General features: G+C 51.2%; 1 protein-coding gene across 5 annotated transcripts in view; it reads right to left on the bottom strand.

The window, feature by feature from the left end:
• The window catches only part of AXIN1 (axin 1), a 28116-nt gene extending 6759 nt beyond the window's left edge, over nt 1–21357 (bottom strand). Inside the window, exons 1-7 of one of the 5 annotated variants that reach the window (XM_061599946.1) lie at nt 21197–21357; nt 17818–18792; nt 9278–9418; nt 6392–6488; nt 3307–3444; nt 901–1445; nt 240–416 (exon numbers count right to left, since the gene is read on the bottom strand). In XM_061599946.1, coding sequence (XP_061455930.1) covers nt 240–416; nt 901–1445; nt 3307–3444; nt 6392–6488; nt 9278–9418; nt 17818–18695 — 1976 coding nt within the window. In that variant the 5' untranslated portion in view covers nt 18696–18792; nt 21197–21357. Of the gene's footprint in view, nt 1–239; nt 417–900; nt 1446–3306; nt 3445–6391; nt 6489–9277; nt 9419–17817; nt 18793–19662; nt 19768–20207; nt 20918–21196 lie in introns of those variants that run through there. The other 4 variants (XM_061599948.1, XM_061599945.1, XM_061599947.1 and 1 more) reach the window with 4 other exon arrangements.
• Nucleotides 21358–21574: the final 217 nt, after the last annotated feature.

Raw genomic sequence — 21574 nt, 5'->3', positions numbered from 1 at the left:
GCCCCGGCACAGGCGCTCTGGCATGAGGTGCCACAGAAACTCCCCTCCTCCCTCCCATCTGACTGACAACTGCGAGGAACAGCATGATGCTCCCTTGGCCTGATCCACAGCCAGGCCTTCCTGACATTCTCGGCAGGGAAGCTTCTGAGCCGGTGGCAACTATGGGCTGACGCCTGCCGTTCCACTCCCTGCATCCCAGCCGTGCATACTCCTCTCCCCCCACCCACCCCATGGCTTACCCATGGTTTGTTTTCTTGTGCCTGCTGATCTCCTTCTCGCCTTCTATGATCCACTGCATGATCTTCTGGTTTCTTTCTACATCGTCCGAAGAACCTGACACCTCGTGGTTGGTGCTGTCGTTCTTCCCCAAATCCACTTTCTTGAGGCTTCTCTTTGAGAGCAAGCCGGCTTTCGCACTAGGAGAAAGGAGAGTGCAGCCGCCTCTGGTCATGAGACACTCACAAGGGGGGCTACTCGGCCTCTTTGCTTCCCTGAGACACCCCCACTGGGCGCTGCTCCTGAGACAGCCAGCAAAATTACAGCACAGCTGGCTAAGCTCAGCTCCAAGAAGCTGCTGGATAGCTGGTCAGCCAGACTGTCCCTACTGGTCCCCGGCTGGCCTGGGGCTGCAACGTGGCCACTGGCCCTCCTCCAGCTCCTATCCTATCTCACTTGCTGGGATGGGACCGTCTTGAGCATTCACTCTCATCATCCATGACCACAGAAGGCACCAAGCAAAGCCTTTCCACTGCCGGGCCCCTCTGTCAGAAGGTGAGAGCACCAGCAGCACCAGCTCCAGTTAATGGTGATCAACTCACCACCTGCTGGCAGTCTCCTGTCCTCCCCCCATCTCCCACTATAATCTAAGTGGAGATAAGCCCCGCTCCACCTCACACTCACCTGTAAGCCAGGGGGTCCAGAGGGCTGGGGGCCATGCCCACACACTCCCCATAGGCCCGCGACTTGGTGGCATAGCTATGAGCATCAACATTCCAGGCGAAGGTGCCTTGCGTGCACGGGCCGGCTTCTCCCTCCACCGGCTCTTTGGGCTTCAGGGAGCCATGATGATGGACGAGGTGGTGGTAAACATGCTTGTGGTGGTGATAGAGGCTGGCAGTGTCCGCTTTCAGCCCCACCTTGGCGGCGTGCTTGCCGTGCCCAAGCGGAACAGTCCCCATTATGCCGTGCAGCTTCCCGGCAAGGCCGCTCTCTGGTGAGCGGGACTTGGGGGAGTGGCGGGTGGGGCCTGGAGACTGGCAACCCGGCGTCTTCATGACACGCTGCACGTGCTCCTCGAGGATGCTCTCCGGGTCCTCTTCATGCGCGTCCCTCAGCTGCATCTCGATGTAGCGGGGGTTGAAGTGGGGCAAGGCCTGTTGGGGCGGCAGCCTGTGGCTCACAAGCGAGGGGCCCGAGGAGATGTCTGCCTCTTCACCTTCCTCCTCCTGTCAGAAGACACAGACAGGTCAAGGGGGCGGGGATGGAGCTTGCCACAAAAATTTGGTCTCAAAGTGACTTGCAATTTTTTTAAAAAGCATGCGGTACCAACTTTAAAACACATCAACACATAAAAGAACATTCTCAACTGAGTGTGTTCCTCCTGCAACAACATGAAAAGGGCACATTCTCCCCCACCCAACAACTAGACGAACCCCAATTAGGAGCAAAAGGCCTGGGTGACTAGGAGCGCCTTCAACTGGCGCCTAAAGACTGAGAGCGACGGCACTGGGATCTCAGGAGACACTGAGCCAAGCAAGCATTGCAAGCAGAGCCAGGGAGCTCCAATCAAAAGGAAGGCTCCAAGGGGAGCCAAGAGCCCCCAAGGGGAGGGAACGGCTCAGCGACGCGGATGAAGGAAATGCCCCAGAGAAAGGGGGGAGACACCACCATCCTGCAAGGGGCCTCCCTACAAGACTGCTGATGTGCAGGTGTCTGACAGGAAAAAGGCGCAAGGGACCTGCAATCTACAGCTGAACATCGGGGCATCTCTGTTCGCTGAGCGGGTGGGCTCATGGGTTGTGCCAAGGGCCATACCTAACTGGCAGGTTTTGAGAGAGGCAGCAGACTTGCCCCGCAAGGGAGGAAGGGCAGAGCCACTGAAAGGAGCAGGACCCCTTTGGAGGAATCGCAGCCAGACCCTGCTGCTCCCCCAGCCAGAACCCAGCAGCTGTACTCCAAAGGAGCCAGTTCTGCTCAATCTCCATCTGGAAAGCAGCCTACCAGAGGCACTTAACACTGGCACACACAGCCTGCCCAGAGGGATGGCCCTGAATTTCTCCTTGCAGAAAACATGGCTCTGCAGTGTTCTTTCAAGTGCTGCCTGCATCCAGCAAGCCCCCAGCTGCTACTCTGCTGCCCTCCTTGCCCAGCCCTCACCCTCCTGCCTGGCAGCCAGCGTGGTGTAGTGGTTAGAGTGCCAGACTGGGGACTGGGACCTGGGAACAGACCAGGGTTCAAATCCCCGCTCGGCCATGAAGCTCACTGGGTGACTTTGGGCCAGTCGCCGCCTCTCAGCCTAGCCAGTCCTGTGAGGATAAAATCAGGAGGGGGAGAACCATCTCTATATGTCACCTTGAGCTCCTTGGAGGAAAAGTGGGATATAAATGTAATAATAAAATAAATAAAGCTTCTTGCCATGTGACAGGAGTGCCTTCAGCAGAGAGAGAAAGCAAGACCTGGAGGGAAGGGGGGGCTTCTCTGCACAGAGAGAGGGGGGGGGGCTGGAATGGAGGAACTTCTCATCTGGGTATTTGAATGAACGAAGTCTTTATTGTTCAGAGCCATAGGCTACCACAATTAAACAGATATAAAAGGAAGATACAAAATACATATTAAAAAAAGGATCATATCACAAAACACAGAGTGGACAACATAGAGTGGAAGAGCAATGGTACAGTTCAAATAAAACTTCCTCTCCTAAGAGGGAGATACCCTGACCCACCCCATGTCTTAGTGTATAGACACTACGGTCAGACTAGCGCAGGGGCACATCCCACTCATCCCACAAGGTGTTTTAGGTAACTAACTCTTACTTTTCCTGCAGCTAGAGCAAATTTTGCCACCTGAGTAGTTATAGATTTGTCATTGCCTGCTAACAGGATGCATATCTGCTCCAGGGGAGGTCTAGGCCTTGTCACTGAACCAGAGCACAACACGTCAAGCACTAAGAGGTAAACACCCCACATTCTCTTCCCCCAAATCCCAAGCCCACTGTGCCCCTTTGCCGTGGCTGGGGGGCCCAATGCACCTGCCCTGCCACCATCTACTCAGGGAACGGCTGGGATTCCCACGCAAGCTGCTACTCACCGCTCGGACACGCTTCAGCCGCTCCTCCAACTTGGCCTCTGCTTCCCGGTCCCTCAGGACCTCCTCCAGGCGATTTATCAGCTCGGCAGCAAATTTCTGTGGTTCAACATGAATATCCTTTGGCATTCGGTAAGTACGCTGTGGAAAGACATACACCGCTAGTTAGCAAAGAAGCCAGCCCTGAAGAAGCCATTTTAATCCACTGAGGAACCGGATCTCAGCTCACAAAGTCCCTGAAGTGGTGGTGGTGGTGGTGGTGGTGGGGTTCTTGCAACCAACTGCCCAGGGCAAAGCGAGGTCTCCCTGTTCATGTGGAGCCTTATTTCCAAAGCTTAGCAAAGGGTCACTCAGAGACCAATTAACTAGTTTGGTACTTCACGGACTTTTCTTTAAAAGCACCTTCACAGAACATACAGTTTGCAAAAGGACTTTAAAACCCAATGAGGGATTGGTAACATTCACGTTCCCAACTCCTCATTAATCACACAGAACAATCAGGCTGTTGGGCTACGTTGCACATGAAGCTCAAAGGCTGGGCCTGGAACATTTGCCTTGCACGGCTTCCCCTGCTGCTGCCCCCACCCCAATTAGCAAGGAAAAGCCGGCCGAGAACCCACACCAGATCCTGTTCGCTGCATAGCCCCACGCTGGGGAGATCTCTCCACTAGTAAACACCAAACCAAGAGATTTTACTGTTGCCCCAAGAGCAGCTGTACAATTAGGACAATGGCAGTGGCAGCATTGGGTAATGGCTGCTAGCCTTGCTGCAGGAATAAAACCTTTTAGGCTGAGACCTAACCCAGTCTGCGTCTGTGTTAGAATTGCTTAATAATTTTTTTAATAATGCTTTTAACCCTTTTTTAAAGTTGGTTTTCTTAATGTTTTTAACGCTGTTTTGTTTTAAGGTATTTTAAGATCTGTTTTTATGATGTTTTAAAGTGTTTTTAGCACTTTGTTTGCCGCCCTGGGCTCCTGCTGGGAGGAAGGGCGGGATACAAATTAAATAATAAATAAATAAAATCCAGCTTTGGCACTGGGGTTTATCATCTTTTTTTAATTATCAGGAAGTATCTTCTACAACTGAAGAAGGGGGATATAACGCTTAAGACAGCAACAAAAGGAAGCACCTGCCTTGAGCAACTAAGGCTGGCACCTGGATGTTGCCAGCCCATCTTCTCCTGGAGGCCTTGGCTTCATTGGGGGAGGCAGGGAGAAGAGATAGAGGCAAGTGTGGCACAACCTCCCATCCCCCAAAATAAAAGATCGCTAAGAAATAATTACACAATTGCCACAGGTCTATCAGGGGAAGACTATTGGTGATGTCATGGACATACTCAACACAGACATAATTAGCATTCCCTTCATTTGGGAGAAGGAAGCAGCTTTTCCAGTTTCCATCCTAAGCCACGCCTAAAACTGTAGAATCACAGAATCTGCTCCAAGGCAGAGAAAAATGAATCTGTTTTGAGGACAACACTGGCACTATGAAGCCACTTCTGCCCTCTTACAATATCATTTATGTTGTCACCCTTAGGTAGCTGCTGACCGACCAAGACAGACTGCAAAGTGCCACTCTGGATCAGGCGTTCAGATATCCTGTGGAAGATATGACAGCATCTGAAAAAGCTTCAGGCAGGCTTTGTGCCAAATACTTAGGCCAGGCAGCACAAGTGGCCAAGCAGCGGAAGACGCCAGCCTCTGAAGCTCCTCTAGCGGCTGGTCCCACTGGGCTTTGCCCAACCTGAGTTCTGAAAATGTGTGCAGAGAAGTGGCAGAAGAGGGCTTTGGATGAAACCTTGATCACAAGACGGGACAGCAGGAGAGGGGCCAGGACCCTTTCTGCAAGGCCGTGGGGCCACTTCTCGGCTGCCCACAAAGAAAAGACAAGCACCCGGCGGCCCTACTGAAAGGCCACAAGTGGCTGACCCACCACTGGGGTCATGGCATCTTCACATACCGAGGAGGGAGAGCAGAAACATTCAGTGTAGCAGAAACCCCCAGGCCTCCGCATGAAGAGGGATCTGTCATCAGACACGACTGATCCCAACATTCACACATCAGAGACTCCAACGCAGCCAGCAGTCCATTCAAAGGCCGAGCTACTTTTCTCCAAAACCCAAGCTGCCAGCCAGATGTGCAGCCTGAAGCTCTTTGCGGCCCGCCTCCCACGGCTCACCCCCAGACCAGCTGAGCCCTCGCGCGTCTCCGAAACAGAACAACACTGGCTGCAGAAACAGCTTCAAGAGTGATGTGGCACAGGAGCGTTCCCACCAGCAGGTTGACGGAGGGAGCGCTAAACTGTACCCACCAAGTGCTCTGCCACCCCCCCACCCCCAACACAAAGACCAAAGCCAGCAGCAGCAGTGAAGGCGCCTCAGCCCCTTTCAAGGGGGCAGCAGCAGCAAGGGGGCGCTTGCGCTCAGCTGGGGGGCTCCTAAGTGCCTGCTTAAGGTGAGGCAGATGGGAATGGATCAGGACGGAGGCACCTAGCCTACATCCTTCCCACGGGCAGAACGACCTGCAGGGAAAGCCACCCAGCCAAGGGGGCAGACAAATTTCCAGCAATGCTGACCAAGCAGCAGTCCGGGACAGGAATCCAGGCTACCCACAGGGAGGCCATGCAGCAATCCCTGATGCTTCCAGAGGAGCAAGGGGCTTTTGGGTGGCTGAAAGCAAAAAGTGCGCCCCAGGAGCAGGAGGGGGGCACAGACGGACAGCCAAACACTGCGGCATCTGCCGGCATCTGCCCATGCTTTCTGGCACAACCGCATCAGCTGCCACCGCATCAGCTGCCAACGCAAGCAGAGGCCCCCTTACAGGCAGAGAAAGCCCCCCCCCCCGGCTACCTTGCTAATGCCAGACTGGCGCTGAGGGAGCGGAGCTCTCTCGATGGGCCACACCATGCTGGACGCAATGTACACAGAGTCAGCCCACCTGCCCACCCGCCACTCCGACTGGCAGCAGGTCTCAGGAGAGGGAGGAAGACACCTCCAGGAGCTGAACCTGCGGGACCTCCTCCTCCTGCATGGAGAGCAGGTGCTTCCCCACGGAGCTGTGATGCCCAGAGGTGGAGGCTGTCACTTACAGGAATGTGAGGTAGTGGTACGCATCCGTTCGCTTTGGCACTTTCCTGCATCTCTCTGCGGTGCTGCTTCCGGAGTCGGTATGGTGGAATCCCATCCCTGACATGAGGAAACAAGCAGACACACGTGGCGTGTGAACTCCACGTGAGAAGGGCCACAGGACAGCACAGCCAGCAGGGCTGGGCCGCCATCACCGTGTAAGCACAGCCAGTCTTACCGTACACAGACACAATGTAATGAAGATAAATATTAGACAAGCCGTACAATGACAGACAGTCTTACCTGAGCGGGACGGCACAGACTAGGCATGGCCACCTTTCCCTCAGGGGCTACTGCCAAGGAGTGGCAACCAGCATCCACGCAAAGGGTACTCTTGGCCAATTTCCCACTGCCAGCTGCCCTGCATGCAGGCACCTCCAGGTATCCAGCTGGCCTCGGTGGATCCTTGGCTCAGTCTGGCAGGGCCTTTCTTACATTGCTGCTGCCTCCGGACCAGGTATTAGGAAGCCAGCAGAGCCTGAGGACCAGGATCCTTCCCATGCTACTGCCCCCACCACCACCAAGACTAGAAGGTTGGTCAACAGAGGGGTCTTGGTAAGGACAGCTGACCAACACCCAAACGAGGAATTACAGGGCGGGACATGGCGTGCGGTGTTAGAAGACCAATTCTGCTTATCTGATCTGGAAGAGCAAGGCAAGAAACTGGGTGAAAGGTTATAACTGAGGAGCAAGCAAAGATCTGGGGGGCCCATGAGAGAGAGACACCCCACTTTTGCTGGAGGTAGGGAAAGGGTATAGAATGCAATGATCAGGTAGATGCAAGGCGGGGGAGAGACCTGTGATGGATGAACTGAGTAAGAGCAGGAGGGATGCAGGAAGGACCAACAAGGAGCTTTGCGTACTCTGGCTATTCCTTCATGTGCTCTTTCCTTATTCTATTAATTCTCTTATAGTAGCAGCTTAATAACTTAAAACTCATTTTGCTCTCTCTCTGCTTGGTCCAGGTGGTGGGAAGGTTCCAGTGGACTCCAGGCTCAATGCCGTCAAGCAGAGCATAAGGAACCCTGTTGCAGAGCGTTAGGGACAGATGATCAAATATCTTACAAGAAACCCTGCAAAGAGATCTTGCCCCCAGCCAAGTCCTGCCAGGCATCCTCCCTGTGGGGGCTTGCTGCTACAGCTGCACTCCCACCCCCTCCACCCTCACTCTCCATTCCGGCAGCCCACATCTGCTGACCCATAGGAAGGACTGCGGATGGCTCGTATCCCCCCATCTGCCCTCTTTTATGAGAAGCAGCTGGAAAATGGGTCTTCTGTGGTGGGCACAGCCAGACTTGGATGTCTTAAGCACAGAGCCCTCATTGCTGCAAAGATTCAGTACTTATTAGGTGTTATTTTTGGAAACCGGCAGCCTTTGGGGGTCATTTTCAAGGAAGTGCCACAACTCCCTCAGTTTAATCTTCCCAGTTAGGAAGAGGCGTCACCTCCACACACTCAGCTCCAACGGCTGGGGCATTCTGACCATCGACACTGAAAAACTCCTCGTAAACCCAACATTTGTTCTTCATTATATCCTTCCCCAGGCTGTTGCTGGCTCTTAGGACAAGTTATATAAATCCTGAATTTCAAAAAGGAATTTCTGCAAAAAGGGAAGGCTGAACCCTGCAGAAGCTCCTGTGATTCCACAAGGACTGACTGGCCCATGTTCCATTCCTGTTGGTTATCTTTGACCTCATTGTGATGTAATTGTTACTATCAGCCAGGGATGGGGAAGAATTTCGATTCTGTACTCAGTTAAAGCCATCAAATCTATCAAATGCACACCTTCTGAAACAATACAAGAACATCCTTCGAAATTTGCACTTAACCAAATTTAGCGATGCAATTCTCCAACCAATGTTTACAAAAATGCATATATTAGGGGAAAGCGTGCATAAAATGAATGTCTTAGTGAAAATCGCATACAAAAATGCATTATATTAGGAGAAATTATTTGCAAAATTTGAACATTAGTCAAGACTGCATACCAAAATATGTTTATTAGGAGAAATTCAGGCTAAAATGCTTAAGAATTTTCATGAGTTTTTTTTAAAAAAATTCCAAATTGCTGCAGAAACGTGAACTGAACTTAAGACTGGAAAAATAAGAAACTGGGAGAACCAGACCTGACAGATCTTTCCATCCCTGTTACCCGCAGGCAGGTGCATGCTTTCTGACCGCAGGAGCCCTCCAACTCAGGGGAAAGCCATGCCCAGCCATCACCCCAAGGGCTGCCTGCAAAGGACAGCCCCCACATACAGCACAACTTGGAGGTTTCTCCAAGCTCAGGGCTCAAAGGAGTGGATGAGAGCCCCACCCCCACAGGTGGGAAAGCCCAATCAAAGCACAGCTCCCCCAGCAGACCAGGGCAACTTATTGGGCAGGGAGGGAGGCGCTCTCTGACTGGCTACTGGACCAAGATGCTCAGCCACTCACCAGAGCAATGGGGCAAGCCTGCCTGCCTGCTTCTCTCCCTCTGCAGCGGGAACATTAAGGCAGCAATAACCAGGCACCAGGCAGTTCTCTATACCCTCTAAACCCAGGGGTGGCTACCTGTTGGCTCTCCAGATGTGGCTGATCTACAACTCCCATCATCCAGACCACTGGCCATGATGGCTGGGGCCAGTGGGGACTGGGAATCCAACAAAGACTGGAGAACCAAGCCTGCTCTAACCAGTAAAAGCCAGATAAAAGAAAGAGGAAGATGGAGACAACAGGCGATAAATCTACTACTGCCACTGCTACTGCTACTGGGGAATCCCAAAATCCAGGAGCCATGCCCTTGCAGCACAAGCCACCACCATCTCCTCTGTCTCACTCAGCTACCCTTGGGGAAACCAAGCACTTACACACTGCTGTCAGTCAGCGACATGGTGTCTGCATCACTGGACATGCTGTGCTGTTCACTGTCATTGGCGCTGGTAGCTGGTGCCAAGGCATAGCCTGTGTTGACATAATAAGGGTTAGCAGGCTCTCTCCAAGGCCCATGCCTGCAAAGGAAAAAAGACAAGTATGTTCTGTTGGTCCTCCAGATGACTCAAGGAACTTCAGGATGATGATCTGGAAGCAGCTCTGGCAAAAAAACTATTTGCCTTTGGCACAATCTAGGCCCCAGCAACAGTGACCACGAAGGGCAGCCAGAGAACCTTGAAAACATAAGCACGGTAAACCATGCAGAGAAGCATCCCAATTACTACAAAGGTGTAATTTATTATTATTGTTAGTAGTAGTACTACTACTACTACAACAAAGCACCGGAGGCCTCTAGTTCACACATACAGAAGCACCAAAATGCAGAGCACCCCTTCTGTGCCTCTCCACATCAAGTCAAACAAGATGGTTTTGAGTGACCAGCAGAGAGAACACAGGCTCCCCAGGGCAACTTGCCCACCATGTGACAACCACATTGTAATGGGTCAGGCAAGTTCCATGGCAGTCAAAACTGGACTTCCCAAATAAGGCAACTGAGACACGGTCTTCACGGTGGGGTGGGAGGGTGGCTCAGTAGCAGAGCTTGGGCTTGCAGGCAGAAGGCTCAGATCCAACCCCTGACACCTGCAGCTCAAAGCGTTTTTAGCATTTCTGTTTGCCGCCCTGGGCTCCTGCTGGGAGGAGGGGCGGGATATAAATCAAATAATTAATAAATAAATAACCCTCGGGGAGCCACTGCCAGTCACAGTGGACATTGCTAGGCTAGACATGCCAGTAGTCCCAGGCTGTTGCTGCTTCACATATACTCTCACTTTTCACCTTCTCTTCCAAGGGGAAACTGGACTTTGGGATCTACACAGGCTCCTCAATCTGCATAACGAAGGGCCTGAGCTGCAGAGCCAAGTCTTCTGGAGGAAGCTACGGAAAAGTCTCCCTCTCCCAGCTCGTGCCGGTGTACTCTACTTTCTCACAGAGAAAAGTCCCAGGAATTGCACTGAAGGTGGGAAGGAGGCTGGTTTTGTGCTTCGTGGGTGGAGTAAAAAAGCTTCCCAATGGACATGGAGCCTCAGACAGTCAGGGCGCACCGCAAGACAGCCCTCCTGAAAATGTCATTTTATCAGGCTGTGCCAAACAGAAAGGGATTCGGGAAGCAGGCTCTGATGTCCTGCACTCCTGGCATCGGGATCTGGCAAGTGAGGCTATGCAGCAGCCTGGCTGAGCCACAGCACGCCCAGCGTGAGGAGGAGGCAGCAGCAGTATTCCTGCCTTGCTCGTTATGCCGCAGGCAACTCCTGAGCTTCTCCAGGTGATGCTTCCCCAAAAGACTCAAGAATTCTCCACATCTAGCATCCCAGCTCAGGGCAAGCAGTCCTAACACTTCTCTTTGTTAACACAAATTCCAGAGAACATTCCATCTGGAACACATTACCATGAATAGAAGGAAGGAATGAAACACCACAATTACCCACACAGGGCAAACTGTTCCAGATCACATTCCGCTGCATTCATACGAGCAGCTTCATTTATGGAAGTCAGGGCAGGAAAAAGGCTTCTTGCTTCAAATACTCCAGCCACTGTCCTCAACACAGGCAGCCTGCTCAATGGCTAAACGCTGCTCATTCTGCATAAAGACCTAGAACTCAGATCTGGGCATGTGCCAAAGCAAAGCACCACATGAACTGTAACCACCTTCATATGACATCATGGCTCAGAACACCCAGATGTGGCATGCTGGGCCATGACCTGGGCTCGGTGGCCAAAGCAGCAAGATCAACCTCCATGCAGCCAAAGGGCTTCTTCACATGCCAGTTTGGTCAGAACAACCCTGAAAGGCTGGAGGAAGCAGAGGAGGAACAGGAATACAGGCCAACAGGCTGGACGGAGCAAGCCACTGACAGGAGGTGGAAGCCGAGGGTGAGCAAGTGGCACCCAGGCCAAGGATAGAGGTCTCCACAGTCCCCTGGAAAAGTTCTGGCTTTGTAACTCAGAGTCTGGGCGGGCCCAAGGACACTGCTCAGCTCGCAAAGAGTCAATGGGGACTGGAGGGAACCAGCTGTGGCCACATCTCCTCCTGGGCAGAGGAAAAGAAGAAGGACCCTGTGGCAAGAGCAGAGCAACACAGGCCCCTTTTCACAGGCAGTGGGAGTTTTGAATTAAAACAAGGAGTCAGAGGAAGCCCATCTTAGGGTGCCCAGTCTCTACCCAGAAAAATCCCAGCATCTCAGCCTGGCTTCAGTTCAATTCTCAGCGCAGGGAGAACTGCTGCACAAGCTCACCTTGCAAGTATAAGGCTTTCAGTTGCTGCTCCAAGCTCTGGAGGCTGAAATCTCTCTTTGTAGAACCCAGAAAGAATGACAATATTTTTTTACAAAAGAGTCTTCCCCCCACCCTTGCCTGACAGCCAGATTCTGAGGGTCTTTTTTCATTTCAGCCAAATTCAATTTGCAAACCTTTTTGAGGTTTTACCTGTGCAACTTCTCATATGGTACAAGAGCAAGAGGTGCAAAAAACTGACTGAAAAGCAGTTTTACAAAGTCGCATCAATTCTCAGCCCCTCCGTTCTGCATTCTATAAGGAACAGCAGGAACAGGTGATGTGATGTGGCCTCCAAGGCAGAACATACGTTTGGATCAAACTCATAGAAACCCAATTAGTAGCTAAAAAGGGAAAGGGGAATGAGTGTGCACACATACAAAGATAAGAAACTTCTGCAGAAATAAATTACTCTTGTTAGCACAAGCTCTCTTTCTGGGAGCTCACGTTATTTTTAGAAAGTCACAGGTGCCTCTTGTATCCACCTCAGCTGCACAAAGGCATGGTCGAAGGTACCTGGCACAGCTATCTTGCTGAAAGTGGGCAGGTCTCGGTGTCTAGTCAGGGCCTGGACAGAAAGCCTCCTGGAAATCACATGCTTGCCACTTTGAATTCCACAACTGAGGAAAGGCAGGCAAGATATCAAGGTGATACAAGGCAAAGAGTGACAACAGCAGATAAAGTTCTAGACCTTACGGACAAAATAAAAACTGGCAGATTGCCAAGTCCAGATGGCATCCGTCCAAGAGTTCTTAAAGAACAGACGGGGAGTGCTCTTTGCACTCAGGTCCTGCTTACAGGCTTTGCTTGGGCATCTGGTTGGCAGCTGTGTGAACAGGATGCTGGCTAGATGGGCCATTGGCCTAATCCAGCAAGCTGTTCTTAACTCAAACGTGATATTGCTGATATTCTAACAAAGATATGTAACTTGTCCCTAAAATCAACCTCCACACCTGAAGACTAGAAAGTGGCCAGTTTTAAAAAAGGGATCCAGGGGGAATCCTAGAAACTACAGGCCACTTAGCTTAACATCTGTTCAAGGAAAACTGTTGGAAAGTATTAAGATAAAATAATCAAGCATATAGAAGAACAAGCCTTGCTGAAGCAGAACAAGCACGGCTTCTGCAAGGGTACATCCCGTCTTACTAACCTTTGAGAGATCTTTGTGAGTGCCAACAAGCATATAGAGGTGATCCAGTTTACGTTGTGTACTTGGACTCTCAATAAGCTTTTCACCAAGTACCTCACCAAAGACTCCTGAGTAAGCTTAACAGTCATGGAATAAGAGGAGAGGTCCTCTTGTGAATCAGGAACTGGTTAAGAAACTGGTTAAGAGTTTAGGAATAAGTGGACAGTTCTCCCAATGGAGGGATGTAGAAAGTGGAGGACCGGTATTGCGACCGGTGCTTTCTGACTTGTTCATAAATTACGTAGCTGGGGTGAGTAGTGAGGTGGCAAAGTTTCCTGATGATACTAAATTGTTCATATTGGTTAAAAGGGATTGTGAAGAGCTCCAAAAGGATCTCTCCAAAATGAGTGAATGGGCAGGGAATGGACAAATGCAATTCATTGTAAACAAGTGTAAAGTTATGCATGTTGGGGCAAAATTTTTTTTAATTTTGCATATATGCTTATGGGTCTGAGTTGGCAGTGTCTGATCAGGAACATGACGATGTGGTCTTGGCGGATAGTTCAATGAAGATGTCAACACAGTGTGCGGCAGTTGTGAAAAAGGCAAATTCCATGCTAGGGATTACTAGGAAAGGTACTGAAAATAAAACTGCTGATATCATAATGCTGTTATACAAATCTATGGTGTGACCACACTTGGAGAACTGTGTACAGTTCAGATTGCCTTATCTCAAAAAGAATATTGTAGAGTTGGAAAAGGTTCAGAATGGATAACCAAAAGAAAGGAGTCAACATTTGGGGGTTTTTAGTTTAGAGAAAAAACAAGAAAGAGGAGACATGATGGAAGTGTATAAAATTATGCACAGGGTGGAGAAAGTAGAAAAAAAATTTTTTTTCTCCCTCTCTCATATTACTAGAACTACTGGACATTCAGTGATACTGAATGTAGGAAAGATTCAGGACACAGCACATAGTTAAAACTATGGAATTCACTCCCGTAAGAGGCACTGATGGCCACCAACTTGGATGGCTTTAAAAGAGATTTAGACAAATTCAATGAGGAGGCTGTCAGTGGCTACTAGCCATGAAGGCTATGCTCTGCCTTTGCTGTTGGAGGCGGTATGTGCCTCTGAATATCAGTTGTTGGAAACCACAGGAGAGTTGCTGTTGTGCTCAGATCCTGCTTGCGAGCTTCCCACAGGCATCTGGTTGGCCACTGTGAAAGCATGATGCTGGACTAGATGGGCCACTGGCCTGATCCACCAAGCTCTTCTAATGTAATGATAAATAAAGATAAAAATGGTAAGGAATTCATGCTGAAATTGGACTCCTTGTTCCAAGGCTGTAGGCCAAAGGGAAAGAGGGATACTGTGGGGAAACACATGCAATCCTGATTTTCTGGTGGATCCTGTAATGCAAAGCTCATGTGGCGAATGGTGTTTTGATCCAGTCAAAAAGTCTACAAATCTTTGATTGATCATACAAGCAAACAGCTAGGATGGCTCATTCAAATGACCCCAAGGGGGGAAAAACAGCCACCCACAAGTGTGTGAGGGCAAAGCTGTGGAGAACCTTTCTGGGTCAAATACTCATACCTGGAATTGTGCTAGGAGGACAATGTACTTATTCACATTCTGTACAATAACAAAATCCTTTGCTTAAGTTGGGCAAGTTCTTCTCTCTTGAAAATACACTTACATGCATTCAGAAATTGAACTCTGATCTGATTAATACACATGAACTTAAAACATGAAACACACAAGTTAGACTGTGAGGGGTTTGCACTTGGGAGAAAAACACCCTTGAAGCTTGCCACTTCCGTTGCCAGCATCAGAGGGAGAACACCCCACTGAAACCCTCAAAGTGGTGTCACCACAAGTCCACTTTACTCCATGCCAACAGAATAGGGGAAAGGCCATTAAGTTGGGCACCAGCAGTTCTTAAACCAGCGAGGTAAGCAAAACCACAGGACTGAGAGCTCTGCCTACCCTCCCTTGCTAGCTCTGGAAACTGGGAGAGGAGGAGGCCATTGTGTCCCATCACATCAGCCCTGAAGTTGGATTTCATTAAGATTCTGAAAGTAGTCAACAAGAAACAAAAGACAGCATGTGTACTTTGCAAGGAACTCATACCACCTGCAACCACGAACAAAAGCTGGAAGTCTGTGGGCAGGCAAGGCATCCCAACATGACTGGCATTGCTAAAAGTGTCCCATCTCAGCAGCCGGGTTCCCCCTCAGGTCACAACGCTCCGCCCCCCTCTCCTTTGGTGCATCAGATCAAGATCCAGCTCTAGCTCTGAGACTAGCATTGCTCAGTTATGGCCGACAGACAGGAAGGGCTTCCTTCACCACATCACATACGATTCAGAAACTGGGTGCAAAACCTTTCAAGGGCCAGGGAACAGCCACCTGGAATGTTTTTTATAAAATTTTAAGTGGGTGGCTGCCAGCACTCAACTGTCGCGAGAGGTTACCATACCCAGGATTGCTTTTCGTCTCCAGATGCATCAACTACCTCAAAATAAGGAGTCCACAAATACAGTCGCCAGAGGTAATCATATGTTTCTTCAGGTGACCTGCAGGGAAAGCTTCCAGATGAGTTGCTCTGCTATAGGTGCAACACATTTTTAAAAAACTGCCAGCAAACAAGGGAGGCAGGAAATTTGTCTTTCAAAATTGTGCCGCTACTCTACTCTTCCCATATAATTCCTCCCTCCTTGCACACCTCTGCCAGGCAGCAGGTATAAAAGGAACATAAAAGTATAAAAGGCCCTTCACGGCTTGGGCCCTGTCTATCTGTCCAATCGGTTGTCTTCTTATGAACCCCCCCGTTCTCTCAGGTCCTCCAATAATTCGCTCCTTAGGATACCCTCAATCTCACAAGTTCATCTTTCAGGAACCAGAGATAGGGCGTTCTCTGTTATCGCCCCTAGACTCTGCAATTCCCTGCCAACAGAGGTCCGGTTGGCCTCCTCGCTTCCGGCACCCGTCGCCAGGTCAAGACGTTCCTTTTCCGTCTTGCATTTAACCTGGACTGAGGAATAGGAAATCTCTTGACCATGAGAGATTATGGAGTAATTATGTGTTTATTGTATTGTATACAGTTTTTACTATTTTAATCTTATCTTATAAGTTTGTATCTATGGTGTATGTCTTGCTTTTATAAGGTATTCTCGGTCTATGTTCTTTTATTATAGAGCTGTCCGCCGCTCTGAGCTTTCCAGGAAGATAGAGCGGCATACAAATGTTTTAAATAAATAAATAAATAAATAAACATATGCATTCTGTCACTGTAGAGCAGGAAGCAAGAACGCTCTGCCTCGCTGTGATGTCAAAACAATGAACAGTCATCAAACGCAGCCAAAGTTTGTGGACCATTATGTCAAAGCCACCACCTTTTCCCCCATTAGACCACTCTGTAAAGACAACTGGGCTGACTCATCAATGCACAATTCGCCTTCCCATGAGACCCAAAGCATGGTGGTCTCGTTTAAGCTACAATTGGCTACTTGCTGACCTACAAAGTTTCCCATCTCTTATCTAAAAGGGAAATGTTCTGGGTCCTTTTCTATCCAGATCGCCAAGGCCAGGGATGTTCACCTGTAGTTCAGTGTCTGACGAATGTCACTGTAATGCACATCCCTTTAGCAACCAGCTTGGTGTGTGTGGTTAGAGTGTTAGAATGGGAGACCATGACTCAGCCATGAAGCTTGCTGGGTGACCCTGGGCCAGTCACAGTTTCTCAGCCTAACCTACTTCACAGGGTTGCTGTGAGGATAAAATGGAGAAGGAGGAGAACCATGTATGCCACCTTGAGCTCCTTGGAGGAAAGGTGGGATATAAATGCAATAATAAATAAACCAAGACTACACACCTGGACTTGAGCTGTGCTCTTTCCAGTCTGAGGAAAGCCAGGATTAAATGTCATTAACATATCCCTAATTAAATGAATCTCTTAGGATTTCCTCACATTTGCTTCATTAAAGTGTTCTTCCAGAATCATTCAATGGTTTTAACTCCATACGGAAGTCCCAGTACCTGGGATCATTTCCTAATCTGCTGATTAAACTAGCAAAAGATCAAAGGAACAGCTCCCTTTTCTTGGGGCTTCGCACACAACATTCCTACCTCAAACTCCAGATGAAAACAGTACTCAAAATGGAAAGCTCCCAATGTCTACAAGAAGTGGCAGAATTTGCTTGAGGGAGGATGGAATCCAGTTGTTGCCTTCCAGATTGCTGAGAAAGATAGTAAATTCATGGGGTGGGGAGCTTATATTTGGAGACTGGCAAGGGAGAAGGGGGGAACTCCATGAGGACCCTTGACATTTTTAGAACATTCCTTGTTTATTCGGGGGGGGGGGGGAGAGACAACCTTAAAATAAAACCCAGCCTGGAAATAGATTAGGGAGTATTTGGATTGCGTGGGTCTTTTTTAATCTTGCTGTTTTATATGATATGTTCTTATATAGCTTATTCCTATCTATAACAAAGTCCTTAGGAGGAAGTGGTATAAAGATCTAAAACATGTATAGTATCAGACATAGACAGGGACTAATTCTGGAGAATTTCCCACCAACATATCAGAATTTTATTGTCAAATATTGCTGAGAGAATGAATAGGCAGGTCACCAAAACCTCTGCAAGCTTTAGGGAGGAGCCTTGGCCAAGTGGCAAAAGCACCCAGGATCAGTCCCCAGCAGTTGCAGTTTAGAGCATTGCAGATGGCAGGTTTGGGAGTGACCTTTGCCCCAAACTCTGCCAGGTCACAGTAGGCAGTGCTGGACTGGAAGAACCAATGGATGACTTGCTAGTTGGGCATGGGACCACTTCAGACTCCATAGCTCTTCAGCAGCCACATGGGGGTGCCTCCACACCCTGCTCAGCTATGCACGTGGAAGCAGGCTTCTGCCACTCAGCAGTCACACACACCACGTACCCACCAGAGGCAAATCAGCGTGCCTTGTACAAAGACAACCTGTGGCTGCAAGGACCTTAGACCTGCAGCTCTCACCTGAGCTCTCTTCCCTCGCTGTATCGCCTGGACGATGTGGCTCGCTGGGTGGCCGTCTCCAGCAGAAGTTTCTGGGTGAGCCGGCTAGAGGGAATGGAATCCCGGCTGGTCTCCTCCTCCGTGTCTTGGTTGCATTTCCATTCCTCATCCTCATTAAGGGTAGGCAAATAGCCAGGAAGACACTTTCCTGTCCCAGATCCTGAGCTCTGGTCACTGCACACCTTCGGGCTTTCCCCACCCGTCCTTGTATACTCCAAATAAATATCTGACTTAAGGAACAAAGGGTACGTGTTCTCCTCTATCATAGACTGAATCTCTGTCTGGGCCTGGTCGAACATGGCTGGATCAATTAGCTGCTTCATTACGCAATCTTTTATAAAGCTTTTAGTGGCTGGTTTGATTTGCCGTGACACAATCCCATTATTGTCAAGAATGTACTTTTTATAAATCGCCTTTGCCAGCTTGAGCCTCTTTTCCTCATTGGAATCGCACAGTTCCAGCTTCCGGAAGCCGCTGCAAGCAAACCAGAAGTCCAGCAAATCTGCACAGTTCTCCTGCTTCAGGAAGGTCCTAAACAGATTTATCCCATCTTGATCATCTAACAAAGAGTGCAAAGACTCTGCCCATCTCAGGTAGGGAGGTGTGGGAGAAGCACTTCCTTCTGGCTCATAGCCCAGGTCCAGGTCTGGACGCCTTGGTGTTGCTGTGGAAGTCTCAGTTTTGACAACATCACACTTCCCAGAGTAAAATCCATGGCTGACTGGCCGCAGATCCGTGGAAACTAGTTCACCTTCCTCACCAGGGACTGGTGGCCTTGGAGCATCCTCGGTGAAGCTTCCCCCTAGATCCAGAGGGAAGCCTTTGCTCTGAACACTCATCTTGAGAGCACTTGTTGGCACAGGAGCAACAGCAGAACAGCAGCCCACGTCTCAGCACCCCAGCAGGCACTGCTCCAGTGGGAACATACATACCCAGCTGCAAGATGGAAAAATGGCAGTTAGAAAGCAACTCAACATTCTTCACAAACTGATGGCCTTGCCACCTTTCTGAGGAAAATAAGGGCAAAGCTTCCTTGGGGAAAGCAGGAAATACCCCAGCTGATCATATTCTCCCCCAGTTTAAAGAAAGTCAAATGTTTTGCCCAGGAAGACCTGACACATCTAGGCCCATCCCCCATCCTCATTGTCATGAGGGCAGAACTCTAAAAACTTCCTGCAGCTAAAATATCAATTTATACAAAAAAATCCTCTCCTTAAGTTTTTTATACATTTCCCTTTCTGGTTTTGTTCTTGGAAAGATCAAAGTCTTTGGATTGCCCAAATTGAAATTGAAAGGTAATGTAGCATTTTATAGACACCAGGATACAACAGATACTTTTAAGAAATTTTGTTAAAAGATGATTTGTGCAAAGTGTCAACGAAGGCGCAGGAGAAGATATTTACAGTAATTTAAGAATTCACAATCAACAGGCAGGCCTGGCTTCTCCAAGCCTTCCAGGGCCAAAGGAGCCCAACGCTTTGTTCTTCCCGCACTCAGACACTTCATGCAACTGCAAATATTTTTTCTGCTTTAGGCAAGGTGAGCCCTGAAAGCTGAACGCTGGTCTTGTGCCTAAAGATGTGAACTGACCCTCGAGGTGGCCAGTGTTGTTTTAGTGGTGCTTACTAGCAGAGCACCACCGCTAAAGAAGGAAAGGGAGCCGGCAGCAACTGAGGCTACCGCTTGTGGGACCCCCCCCCCAGAAGGCTCCCCAAATGTCCTGCGTGGTCCCTGCGCTCCGGCTGAGCTGCGGGGCACCTCTCACAGCCGAGACCGGCCTCCCTCCCGCCCTGAGGATGCCGATACCGCGGACGTCCTCCGTGACAGGGGAAGGAACAAGGCGAGGACAAATGTCAGCCAAGCAGCAGCCTCCTGGGTCGAAGGGCTGCTTCGGGGCTGGCCGCGAACAGCCGCCGCTTTCACACGTGCATGCCTTCGGTTTCCCTTTGTTTGACGGCTGGCTGGCTGGCAGGCAGCGGGGCACCCGGCCGGGCGAGTTGGCGGCTCTCCTTGACAGGCGCGGAAAGAAGGAAGGAAGCGGCAGGCCCGGAGCGCCGTCGGAAATGAGGCCGCCCGCCCGCGGGCTGCCTTCCGCAACGCGAGAGGGGCACGTGTGGAGCCGCCACAGCAGCCCCGTGGGGAGCCCGAGCAAGGGTCGCGATCACCTCGGCAAGCCCACCGAGCGGGCCCTGCTCTGAGGAGGCGGTTCAGGCCGCCCCTTCCGTTATTGCCGCCGTCCCGGGCGCGAAGACGAACGCGGCGCGTCTTCCCACCGGCCCCTCTCGCTCGCCCGCCCGCCCGCCCTCCGGCCCGCCCGCCCGCCCGGGCCTGCCTCGCCCGCTCCCACTCACCGGGTCAAGGGGGCGGGAGGCAGCGGCCCCGGCGAGGAAATGGCGCGAGGCGGGCGGCCCCGAGTCACCGTCAGCACCACGACCATCGTCGTCGTCCCGGGACCCACCGGCCCGCCTCGCCTCCCCTCTGCTCCACTTGGCCGGGCCTAGCCGGGCCTGCCTCCCTCCTCCTCCTCCTCCGCTCCCTTCCGCCGTGAGTGACGGAGGCGGCTCGGCAGCGCCCCCGCCTGGCACTGCGGCCTCGGCCGGAAAGGCAGACCGCGAAGCAGGAGGACCCGCCAGGCCAAGCCCGGCCCGGCCCGCTGGAGAAGGAAGGAGGCGGCAAAGCATTCCGGGGAGCGGGGAAGGAGGTTGCTAAGCACCGCGGGGAGAGCTCGCCCCCTCCCCAGAGCAACAAGGCACGGGGGGGGGGAGCCGCCTCCGAAGAGCTCCGCAGTGGGGCCGGGCCAGAGGGGGGGCCTCTGCTTAGCACAGGCGACCGGGAAGGTGAAGCCCCCAAGCCCGCCCCGCGAGCACCCTGGTCTCCCCACCGCCGCAGCGGACGGCTGAGGGGAGGCGGAGGGCCGGCAGAGCGGGCCGCACCGTGAGCAGTGCCAGGGGAAGCTTCGCCGTACCGGGGCAGGAGGGAGTCGCCTGCCCGGCAGAGGCACTCCCAGTTAAGGGGCCCAGCGGCCCCCTCTGCCCGTGCAAGCTTCCGAGGGCAGCAGGACTCCTCTTCGGACGGGGAGAAATTTCTTTCCCAGAGCTGGTCGGGGCAAAAACATGCGGGCGGGGGCCGTCCATTCGGACAAAAGGGCAGCGGCTGCTCTCCCCGAGGGGCTTGGGCGACGGGTGCCCTTTCTGCCTGTCGAACTCCCCGCGCGAGGCAAAAGTTTAACGGGATAGGTAGGTGCGCCAAAGGGGTTGCGGCGCACAGGAAATCCCCTCATTCCCACGTCGGGCTAGTCCTCCGGCTAAACTGGCATCGCCTCCCGACTGGCAGGGCTTACCCTGGGCTTCACGAGACAGGGAGAGCAGCACCCGAGGTCCTGTGACTGGCGTGCGAGGGGTTGCAGCTGGGCCCTTCTGCACGTCATCAGGCGCTATGTCCATCCCAGGGGGGGGGACACAGTGTCCCAGTTTGGCGCAACACTCCTTTTGGAGAAAGGGCAGGATATAAATTTAAGTTTAATAATAATGAAGAAACAAAACAAAAAACACTAACTACTGCACAAAGAGCAGCACAGCTCTGTCCCACCCATCCCTTCTGCAAGGACACTGGAGGCACCAGCTTCTGTTTTTTATGTGTGAACTGAAGGAACTCTGGTTCGTTTAACTAGTTTGCTGGGTTGAACAAGCCACACCTACCTGCACTGCAGGGGATGCTG

Source organism: Rhineura floridana, chromosome 17 (genome assembly GCF_030035675.1).
Source record: "Rhineura floridana isolate rRhiFlo1 chromosome 17, rRhiFlo1.hap2, whole genome shotgun sequence".
NCBI lineage: Eukaryota > Metazoa > Chordata > Lepidosauria > Squamata > Rhineuridae > Rhineura > Rhineura floridana.
Note: the sequence above shows the minus strand (reverse complement) of the source record. Positions and strands in the feature narration are given on the sequence as shown.